Source organism: Daphnia pulicaria, chromosome 1, assembly GCF_021234035.1.
Source record: "Daphnia pulicaria isolate SC F1-1A chromosome 1, SC_F0-13Bv2, whole genome shotgun sequence".
In the NCBI taxonomy this organism is placed as follows: Eukaryota; Metazoa; Arthropoda; class Branchiopoda; order Diplostraca; family Daphniidae; genus Daphnia; species Daphnia pulicaria.
The window spans coordinates 36,583,984-36,595,930 of record NC_060913.1 but is presented as its reverse complement, the minus strand read 5'-3'; the positions used below and the strand labels follow the sequence as shown (position 1 = coordinate 36,595,930).

The 11,947-nt window shown below is 36.4% G+C and overlaps 1 protein-coding gene across 1 annotated transcript; it reads left to right on the top strand.

Annotated features, from left to right (window-relative positions):
- The first annotated feature begins 1,405 nt into the window (after nucleotides 1-1,405).
- Nucleotides 1,406-2,235, top strand: LOC124311990. The gene is made up of 2 exons (XM_046776379.1): nucleotides 1,406-1,825; nucleotides 1,888-2,235. Exons 1-2 carry the CDS (start codon nucleotides 1,479-1,481, stop codon nucleotides 2,132-2,134), a joined length of 594 nt encoding a protein of 197 aa, XP_046632335.1. The 5' UTR covers nucleotides 1,406-1,478; the 3' UTR covers nucleotides 2,135-2,235.
- The last annotated feature ends 9,712 nt before the right edge of the window (nucleotides 2,236-11,947 follow it).

Sequence of the window (11,947 nt, the reverse complement as noted above, 5' to 3'; positions counted from 1 at the left end):
AATTAACTAAACCTTAAATGACATATTTTTATTGAATATTGCAAGTTTATAATTCTTAAAAATTATTTTGGAAATCCCCAAAAGTAGTTTTATTTACATGGCTACCGAAATATAGTTTTCGATACGTCTCTACCGAAAGAAAAAAACATTTTTGTACGTCCCTACCGAAAATTAAAAACTTTCGGAACGTACGTTAAAAGACCAGTTAAAAGATTAAAGACTTCTGAGCAATGAACTCTGAGCTGCCAATTTTTTAAAATCTACATCTCTCGATTTTTCCAATTGTTCATTTCACATATTAAATAACGAAAATTCAATTGAGCAAACCAACCCGTACGCCAGATCAACCCACTTTCCACTATACTAAAAACTAAAAAGAAATGTCGAAAAATTTGTGATGTGTTGAAGTGAATATTATGCATTTGCCTATGAACTCTTATTTCAGATCGATTCTAACTTGACTGAAACTGAATAAAGTAAAAATGTAGGAATTTTTTTAACCTGGCTGACATGGCTCAATGTTTTTAAAAAAATTTAATAACCATGGTTTTATCTATACAGTGGTTGAGAGCTACTTAAAATATGGGCTATAGATACTTGCCAACCTGGTTTCTAGTAAATAATTTTTTGTTAAAGATAAAAAAAGATTTACCAAAAAGAGTCCTTACAATCATACCCTCAACTACGATTTAATCAACAGTATTTATAAGAATATAAATCTAATTTGGAGTAGTTGGTAATGAGCTGATATCGAAAGTATGAGTTATGGGTTTGGATCCTGATTAAGACTGATAAAACTTCAATTAATAAAAAAAAATATTAGTATTTTTCGAAAATATAACACCTTGTTTTGGTGTTGTGCATTTTGCAATATATTTTTCGGGGTTTTCACCTCGTATCCAGGAATGTATAATTTTAGGTTTTTTCTCCGAAAACCAGTGTTGTTTCTAACAGTGTTACTGGACATATAGTCCCTGAAAAATGGAAATCCAAAGTTGGAAATTTCGTTAGCGAAAAATTCCGCTGCAGAACCACTATAATCAGTAATTTATGTTACAGTTTTTGCTATGTAGATATAACCAGTTAAGCGTTAAATAGTTTACAAAATTGCTAAATCAACTCCCTGTTTCTGACCTTAATAAATTTATGTAGATATCTTTTATTAATTTTTCGTTGATAAAAAATTACCGATAATCTGTATTCTTTTTAACAGTGTGTGCTCAGGAATGAAATAATGCATGCAAAATTTTTCTAGAAGGCGTAATCTTAGCTACTTTGAACCAATCGCATTCTTGAATTCTCTTCCAAACAGTGCATGTTTTCCAAGCTAACAAAATATTGCTTAAAACCAGAACGAACATATGTAATCCACCATACGCTTGAGTATAAATAGCTGGTCAGCAACTCTTATTACCAGAAGACTTTCAACCATCACACGAAACGTTTTTGACTTACCACTTCTAACTTCAACAAAAAAAATGCACGTTGAAATTGTTTGCACATTTCTTCTAACATTTTTTCTTGTCGTTCACGCTCAAATGAGTGAAGCAAACAAGAATGAAGAATCTGACGCGCGCATATTTCTTAGTACGTTCACCGTTATCCTTTCCACCGTAACATCTACTACAACAATAGGAACAACTACCACTTGCACAACTTCTTCTTCTGCTATGGCGGCATGTTCAGTTGGAGGAAGACGTCGTCGTGGTATCTTAATATCCGAGAAAGATAAGCAAGCTAGTGCTCGCAAAGGCCTTTTCTATAACGAAGATGAGAGCGAGTTAAATGACGGCAGTATCTCCATGCCCGTTATCCAGGTCAAGAGGTAATATATGAATAATATTTTTACTTTTATTTTAGGATGGTGTTAATTATTTATTTAAATAGGTCCGTGGAAACATCAGAGAAAACTACAAGTTCTTCACTGATCACCGTTGACAATACCAACCTTATACCCCTAACCATTCAGTCAGGATTTAGTCTTCCAGGTGAGTTCTCTAACGGTACTCCTCGTTTCAAGTTGGCTTACGGTACTTCAACTATCATCACTACCGCAACATCGACTGCAACTCGCTCCTTATTTATTTTCTGCAACAGCATAACTAATTACGGGACTTGTTCCGGATCTGGTTAAGCGTTACTAAGAGAAAGAAGATTATTCTAAATCTGGCCGAAATTTTAAACGTTCTATATTTACGACTCATTGCTGTGGCGGTTTCTAAATGACAACTTCTATATTTGCTTCTATAATTGAGCGCTTTTCTTTGGAAATGGTCTGTCAATTTTAGAAATTTTGACTAATAACTTAGTATTTCTTAATTCAAATAGTCCAATAAATCTTCTGCCTAGTAATTTAGTATTTTTTAAATCAAATAATTCATTGAGGATGTTAAATGAACCTTTTCCAGCTAATTTTTTCCTAAAGTTTGTTTAAATAAATCGCGAGTAAATTTAGAGTCGTTGGAGATTTTAATAAAAACCTTTTTTTAAATTAAAGAACACTTCTCCGTATTAAGTATATTGTCTAATATGCTTCCTCCATGTTCACTAATGTAATAAACGTTTTAGCAGCACAATCTCATCTAAATAATTGTTGTGGGTATTTGATTCTATTAAATCGTTTTTTGTGATTCCAACCGTAAAGTTCATAGAAGTGAATTAAAACTATAAATTGAATCATTTAAATCCTGCTTTATTATTTTCATAAAATCGAATCATTATCAAGTTGAAAATTTTAATGTATCATTTCGATAATTTCGATTTAAAACTCACACAGCATTGTAAATGCTTTGTGCTTTTTTTTCCATTCAGTTACCATAACATCACTCATATTTACATTTTCATTAATTTTTCAATATATCCTCGGGAACTTGAGACACTGCTTTGTGTTAACTTCTTGATTGCAACAGACAAACCAATGTCTCAAGATTTTCAAAAATTTGTTTTCCTTGAGCTTCAATAATAACGGAAGGATTCTTTTTTTTCATTAAAAAAATTTATAGGCAGTAATTTCTTTAAATTTTAATACTACTGTAACTTTTTTTGAAATTTCTAGAGTTGGTCGCTAATCAGAAAAAACCATGTCAAAAGTAAAAAAAAATAGACATATTTTATTTTTTCATATTTACTTTTTGTATTTTTCTCATTACCACCTTTTAGCTGTTATAATGCTGGCACTGCCTTTAACTAATTACTTTCTGTTAATAATTCATGGTATAATTTCTGTTCTAACTACAGTACCCACGCCAGGTATTGGTTCACCCCGGTCCAAAATCGGTGTTTTAACCCGTTAGAGATAGGCCTTACGGTGTCTCGCGCGGTTTTTTTTAAATACTTAAGTTGGTCGTACGAGGTTTATTTTTTTAATCAGAAAGATAAAGAAGTAGTCTTCATTTTTCTCATTTTTAATTTCCAAAAAGTGTTAGGGTTCTATAGGTAAATTCATCGTTTTGAAATATTGGTTCACCCGAAAAATTTATCGCATGGCTTGTCCCTACTCGCGGCATGGCCTTAGGATAAAGCAGACAAAGGATTTCTCCCCGCAAAGTGGTGTTTTAACTATTTAGTCTTAAGATATGGGGTGGTGAAACCGGAGGAAATCCTTTGTTCGAGAATCCTTCCTGTGCCCCCCAAAACCCATCAAATCCCAGGCCAAGCCGCGGGTATGGATATGCTATGCGACAAAGTTTTTGGGTGATCTAATATTTAAAAATGATTAATTAAATTATAGAATCTTTCACAACTTTTAAATAAACATTCGTGGATAAAGAGTCATTTGTCTTTCCGAGAAAAAAAAAGAAGCTGTAAGGTTAATTCTAAGTCTACTAAAAAAATTCCCACGCTAGACACAGTAAGTCCTATCTCGCGCAGGTTTAAAACACCACTTTTGGACGGGGGGTTTTACAATACCTGTAGTGGGTACTGTATTTAAGACACACTTTCTTAATTTTAATTTTAACTGCGCTGTATTTTAAGTTAAATAAATTTGTATAAATAAAGTTTTCCACAAAAAATTTAATATAATAAATTATAAAATAAAATAATAATAATAAAAATCTTCCTGGATCTAAAATATATCGCACTAGTTTAAGCTTCGCTTAGTAGTGCTTTATACAATTATGTATAACAAAAATTTTCCTTTATAAATTCTCATAAATAAAATAAATCTATAATTTATTAATAACTGGCTAGATCTAAAATATATTGCACTAGTTTAACATAATCATATTCGCGGATCAGTCCACCTGAAAGAGCAAATTGGCGGCGCTTATTAGCGCAAAAAAAGCGAACGGGCACGTAAATAGCGCTAAATTAACGGTGGGAGCGCGACTATACACATCCGTAATCCTGATAGTCAACATTAGAGGCAAAAATGTACTTAATTTGGACGTTTATACTACCTCCGTTTTAGGTACAATTTCACATCTACCAAAATGATAGACTACCCTGCTATAAAGAGGGCGAGTGAACACGGCATGTAGTTAATGTTTTCGACCGCTAGGTAGCTTCCGTTTTATGAACGATTCCATCAGGAACAATTCAAATTTGGTTTTTGCAATTGGAATCAATTCTAATTCAGCTATAATTTCATTTAAAAATAATAAATTCGACTCAAATTGTGATTTTCATCGTGCATTCATTCGAGTAAGAGCCCTTAACCAAGGCCTCTAAACCTTAATATACCGCCGGGACAAAAAGAATTGACGGATTTTCAAAAGGGCGTGGCGGGCGCATGCTCGCAGACACGAGAGAAAATAAATCAGCCAAAGTGCATTTGACTTAAGCTGTTTTTTCAATGACATACAAACAGAATTGATTTGCCTTTGCACCATATATCAATTTTCCCTCGTTTTATCGAGGGTTAGAGTTTCAAATGATTCATAACAGCCATTCTCGTGTTTTACGAGTTTTTGGTGTAGGGACATTTCTGGCACGTCAGGCGGCTCCGATCGACGTCTACACGAGAACCTTTGATCGCGAAAAATTGGAATTTTTTAGTATCCACCAATTTTCCCCGCAGCTGGAAGAAAATCATCAAATTCCCTGGAAGGTTACGGGGCAGAAATGTCACCGGTCAGAGCTGACCAGCCAGGCAGAAATGGAATTGAGCGATGGTAGGATAGATCAAAGAAGCGAAAGAGAAGAAAAGAAAGCACAAAATTTCTTAGTAGTTTTGATTGAAAACTTCGTTCTGGAATGAGCTAAAACGAAAAAAAAAAACAGGAAGTGTCTGGTTTTTTTTGCGGCTGTAGTTCATTCCTCCGTGGCAAAGCTCCTTTCCGTCTAAAGTTTCTTATGAATTGATTTTGAAGCCGTTGAGGAACTATTTAAGAGGACTTGAGAAAGAAATAGCGGTCGAAAGAAATCCGAAGCGGTGGAAAGCTAGATCGAAGGGGAGGTGAAGAAAACTGAAGTTTCGGTTCCTATTCTTTTCAAAACTTCGTTCTACGAGGAGCTCGTTGTAAGCGTCCTTTCTGACTGCCGTTAAATATGAATTTTGATCCCGTTTGAGCCCTTCTTGTTCAATTGGTTCCCGTGTAATTAAATATTACACAAAGTCTCTTGTACTTTCTTATCCGTGCGTTGATCACTGCTGTCTCATGAAAAACTTCGGGCAGCTGTGAAAGGCGAGGGAAAGGAATCATTCCCGGTTACTCCTGCATTTGCATGCTCTGCATAATAGAATAAAGCCGTTGTAAAAGGCTTAGGACGTAAGGGAATTCGTCATCCTTTTGGCGAATTCACAAATACTAATCGTACCTTTTTTTCGATTGTGTATTTTCAGATTGATTGAAAATGGCGAGAAATAAAAAGAGAGACCCAAAATATTCAAAGCTGAGAGCGGTGAAAAATTCAGGGGTCCCGGACATTCAGGCCAGTGACATTCAGGCCAGCGACATTCAGGCCAGTGGCCTGAAAGTCCCCGCCCCTGGCCTGAAAGTCCAAATCCTTTCAGGCCAGTGGCGCTAGTAAGCCTGTTTCCGGCGTGTACTACCAGCGCCTCGGAAAATTAGCTAAAAATTTTAAAATGATGTTTTGGCATTCTAGTTTGAAAACACCCCCAAAAACGGCAACATAAATGTCAAATTCATTCGTTATGTGCACTGTTTGAAAAATTTCACTGCACGGACGGACGTGGATTTCTTTTGGACTTTAATCACTAACATCTCACTTTTTAAAAAAATTTCCCCGAAACCAAAACCGGAGAAAACGGCAAACTTCTGGATGGACCCAGTGTTCAATTTGCTGAAAGTGTCCGTCAGGTTCCACCGCCTGGCTTTTATTCCGAATTGTTCGACAAAAAAAAACACAAGATGCTGATCTTAAAGGTGGTTCCTCACCACCTGAAAAGAGAGAAAAATGACCCGGTCAACCGCCAAGGGAGGGTGCTCTTCTGTCGGTCAAGATCCCGACGACGAACATACCTGTTTCAGTTGGTATCAAATGCTTAGTCTCGGGCTTTAGCCAAATCACCGGCAACCACTCACTCAAGTTCCCGAAGTCAGTAAAATAACAATTTGATCCAACATAAAACAGTTTATTTTTGCCATTTTTCTTCATCTAAGAACAGACCATCACGTACATCAGTATCAGCCAAGTCAAAATCAGAATCTTCAGATGATAAAGAAAAACACTCCAAAAGATCCTTTTCGACCGTTTGGACTCGATCTCCTTTACGGGATCGACAGAAAGTACGGTTTTAGCAGCAGCCTTTTTCGGAGTGAGTATCCGTTCATCGTGAAATTCAAGAATCAGTTTCTTTTCTTCTATAGGCAAAGAACAATTTTGCACATGCTGCACTGAGAGAGTGGTCGAGATTCCTTCGTATGACCATTTGGTCTTATCTCGGTCGTGGCTTGGCATCATTCGCATCGTTTTCTATTCTCGAAGAAAATAGGATGATGGATTCCGACCTGACTGAAGCGTATTTCATCTGGCACGCTCAGTCCATCTTTTCTTCTTTTGGCAACGGGCTCTGCCGAAAGTTAAATGAATTCCATTACTCTCGCTTCAATTTCATCTTTTTTGCGGCATTTGTCTGCATTCAGCCCCAACAGAATAAGAGCAAGAGTAACGCTTCTCGTGAATTCCAAAAGACTCAGAAAGCCCTTGTCCTTCAGGAAGGTTTTTCCTTTCCGATCATTTACTGTCTGGAAAGAAATTGAACAGAAAATTATTGAAACTTGGTACTCAAGCAATAACAATTCTGAACTCACCACATATCGCAGTAAGTTATCCAGTTATCAGGTCATTGAGAAAACAGCTTTAGTCTGAGGCACTTTGGCTGATTTATTTTCTCTTGCGTCTGTGAGCTTGCGCCCGCCACAACCTACTGAAAATCCGTCAATTGTTTTTTTGTCACGGCGGTAGATAAAGGGTTAAAGGCCTTGGTTAAGTGCTCCCACCCGAAATAATGCACGATAAAAATCCGATTCGAGTAAAAATTATTTTTTTATTAAATTAATGTACCAACGTATCCTCCGGATCTTGAGACAATGCTTTGTCTTAACTTTTTAAAGCAAGAGACAAAGCTTTGTCTCAAGATTTATTTATTTTAATAAGACGATTGAATTTTTCGTAGTTTTTTGTTCAAATTAGTGTTATGATCACCTTTTTTGACCCAAAAAATTTGTTTCATGGGAATTTATGTTATTCGTAGACAAACAATTCTGCATAATAAGACATAGCTTTGTCTCAAGATTTATGTTTTTTTTATTTTTCTATGAAATTATTCACTAGTCTCATTGTTCAAATTAAAGGAACCATAACCTATTTTTTACCAAAAATTATGAATGTTATTGAAATTCAAGTATCTGAAAAAACAAAGCAACGTCTTAAGTTATTTTTTAATTATTTTTTAAATTTGTGTAACACGGACAGAGTTTAAAATATGACTGTGTTTTATGAAAGCTTGATTTGTACGATATAAGTAATAATTGAATTTCACTCACTATGCTCACTCACCATGCTCACTCACCATGCGCTAGTCACGGGTCCGTCCGCTATTTTAGCGCTAAGCATCGACCGTCTGCTGTTTCAGGCGGCTGAATACCTAAAAATAATTAGGTTAAATATTTTGCGCTTGATCTAAAGACAAGCAGCGGAAAACTACTTCATTCTAACTACTTAATCGAGGGACGTTAATACTTATTTATTTCAATTAGGGGAGAGTAGTCAGGGTTTGCAAGATTTTTTTATTTTCTCTCCCGTTAGTAGTAAAAGTTAGGATAACTTTTCATATTTCACAGAATACACAAGTCACACGTAGCAGACGAAAAAATACATGTGTTGCTGCGTTGCCACGATGGCAACAAATGTCAAAAAAGATGTCGAACAGCCGCATAGGAATAGCAGAAGAATTTTCTCCTGAAAAAAGAACTGCTTGTGTCAGGAGGCCCAATTAATTTTTATTGAAAGGCCGAAACCAATAGTTAGTAGGAAGAATTACTATTCAGTTGGCAATTTCCGATTTTAAACTGCTCAAAAACAGTAGTTTTAAACTACTGAATTAGGCCAAATTAAGTAGTTTACCGCATCTGTGTATCTAGCGCTATCAAGGGGTGTCCGACTCTTTTTGCAAGTGCAATTTGGAAAAATGGGAAAAATGAGAAAGTCGAGAAAACCTTTTTTTTTCCCGACATTTCCGGAGTTTTCTCATTTCTCCCTGATTTTTCATATTTTTCCAGTTTTTCTTAATTTTTCTCTATTTTTTCCATTTTTCCCTAGTTTTCCCATTTTTCTCGTTTTTCCCTATTTTTCCCATTTTCCCGAGTTTTTGCTAAGTTTCTTGGATTCCTTGTATTTCCAAAGACTGGAAAGTTTCAAACGTTCATAATTTTAGGTTGTTTTCACGTTTGACATAAGAGAATTACTGGAACTTATAGAAATAATGAATCCTGTAGTCTAATACTATAATATCTGTCCGCCATGATCGTGATAACGATTGCGGGTGATACGGACAGATTTGGCTTAAAGTCCTTTATAATGAAAAAAAATATTTATTTATTAGAAAACAGTCTGATCGAATTCCTTCATATTTGATAAATTGTAACGTGAGATATAAACAGTTATTAAGGTTTATTATAACACAGCACAGCAGCGGTAGGATGCTTATTTTACCCCTATTTCAGCACTTTAAGATGACTGAGTCCATTTCATCAACCATAACTGTAAATAAATCATACAAATTCCTTTAGTGGACATGGTCAATATAGCTGAATGATCAACAAGCTGGATGGCGACACAAGATGTTGATGGTTCAAATCATAATAAAGATAAGTTATTTTCCTTTTTTCCATAATAATAACCAACGTACTCATCCTTCCATCGAGACGATAAGTACGAAAGATCATTTTTTTTTAAGTATGAAACTATGAAAACTTCATAAGTACTCCTGGCCGGCAAAAAAGCATCTTGTTACCACCGCTGTGTATATTTCATTTCTGTTACCTGTTTTAGTATTGGCTAAAAAAATTTAACATCGCCATCGCCATTGGCTAAAAAAATATAGTATCGCCGTGATGACGCAATCATTTGTGTCCCAACCATGACGCAACGAGCAGATTTGCATTTAAAGATGTTGATACGCTTACTGGCTTCCTAAAAGTGCACATCTGTAAAAATATTGTTTTGACCCATGCCCTTTGGTAATCATTACTCAGACAAATAAAAATTTCGCGATAGAATTTTTTTTTCACAAAATTTCATAGAAAAAACATTGAATTTATAGAAAAATTCTGAAAAATTAGGATGGCATTTAGCAAAAAGTCCGACTTAACAATAGGCCATTAATTTTTCATTTAAGACAGTTTTTAACTGGCTTATGACTATCCCTTCGCGGCGAGCTGATAAGCTTGCTTTTCTATCTTTCAAGTTTCATAACACAGCACGGTTGTCCATTAGATCTTCATTTGTGTGGTGTTTGTGATTGGTGGTAGGAAGCGAATTGGTAGTGATGTTCGGATTTTCGGAAAAAATTCAAAGTCCCAACGCCTATCTTCTAATACCATATGATTGTGAAAACGTAATAAAATGTCTAAATTGGCGCAGTGGATGAGTATCCGACTGCGACCCGGGTGTCCCGTGTTCAATATCGATCGCATCCAAATCTTTTATTTCAAATCTCCCATCTTCGACCAATGCATCGAAGGGGTCAACAAATACTAGCATCGAATGTTAGTTGATAGGTCTTCGAAGAAGAGGTCTTCCTGTTTGGTTAAATCTATTGCCACGACATCATGTCGTGGCAATACGGTCGAAACTGAAGAAAGTTGTCTATTGCCACGACAATTAATTTTTTTTAATAGAATTGAATTTTTTCTTTAATATTATCATGAAATTCATGGCGAAGAATTCCGGCCGTGGTAACCGTTATTGTTTCCACTGAAAATTAACAAAAAACGAGTTTAAATATTAATAAACATGAAAAGCAGCGGTGGGTGGGTGGGAGAGACAGTTCTGTCTCTCTTTTCATTTTATTAAATAATCCTAATTGTTCAGCGCTAGCGCTCGAACAATTTTACAAATATTTAGTAAAATTCGTTCACGTAAAATTCGTTACGTACCGGCCGAAGCGGCCGGTATGTAGGAGAGACGACAGGACTCCTGTCGTTGCGAGAGTCCTGTAGAGGGGGAGGCGAACGTCTACGTTTTCCAGGTGTTGAAGTAGCTGATGGCCTGGCTGCAGAACTATTCACTTAAGTAGCAGTTTTGACTTGGGAGATGAGTTCGTTCACGAACTGTGTTCCAAAAAGGTCCTCGCCGCTAACAGGGAGTTTCTCTGCTGCACGGGAAAGTAGGCCGATGTGGTTTGGGTGAGTCTGGGTGAGGATGTTGAGACGTCTGGAGTGGGTAATCTCGCGGAAAAGATGGGCCCAGAGTAGTGACAGCGTCTTTAATGCTTTGGTGTCCTTGTCGCTTCTCTTAATTTTCCTCTCAATGAGAAAAAGAAGAGGTTTGGCCATGTCCAGGACGACGTCCGTCTGCTTCCGGTACACTTTTTCCAGCCGATCGATGTTGGGCATTGATGCATTCGAATTCTTTGTAGATTTAAGGGCCGCGTAAAAATTCTCATCCAACTTCGGGTTCGTGAACAGCTCAGAGACATTGACACTAGCCTTTTTGTCACGCTTGACGTCAGGCCTGTACGCCTCTCTAGCCGCTTTAAGGTTCTTCTCACCTATGCCCTTCACAATCCAATTGGCGTGGACCGACGACTTACGTAAGCTAACTTCAAATCTTTTCTACTTTAATTTATTAATGTCTGAAAAGGTGCTTGAGAAAGATTTAGATGATGATGCGGAACTCAAAGATCAGTCAGAGTCGGAACTCGAACTCGAACTCGACTTACGAGAACGCTTTGACTTACTATGCTTAGCCATACTTGCTATGCTAGAGCAAAAAAAGATCTGAATAGTTTAAGGGCGTTTGGAACATCATAGGCTTCACCCACACCCTCCTTTTCTTTCTTTAGTATGGCACTGTTGCCATACTTCAAGTCAGGCTTGCTATAAATATGGTGTATATAAATGGTCACACACACAGTTCTGTCGAACGAATTTTAATAAATAATAATAAATAACAATAAATAGCAAATTGCGCGTAAGTTAATCTTAATTAAATCATTAGCGTCATATGCGCTTATTAGTGCGAAATCTAGCGCGAAATATTTAACGTAATTATTTTCATGGAGCGAGCTTCTGCAACAGCGGAAAAGCGACGCTTAGCGATAAAGTAACGGGCGCCCGTTTGATGCTCAAAATTTGGCGCAATTAATTTCAGCCGGAAATTTGCCAGAAGTACGACCGTTCAATTTAGCCTACTTGATTATGATGCGCGGTAAGCAGCGTTAAATATTTATTTCAGTGCTTGCGTGTTTCATAAATAATAGGATGAAATAAATTAGAATGAATTTAGCGCAACGTGCGCAAGTTAATCAAAAAACATT

Coding starts and splice junctions, on each gene's coding strand:
- LOC124311990 (XM_046776379.1), top strand. CDS start 1,479: ATGCACGTTGAAATTGTTTGCACATTTCTTCTAACATTTTTTCTTGTC. Junction 1,826..1,887: donor CCCGTTATCCAGGTCAAGAG/GTAATATATGAA, acceptor TTATTTAAATAG/GTCCGTGGAAACATCAGAGA.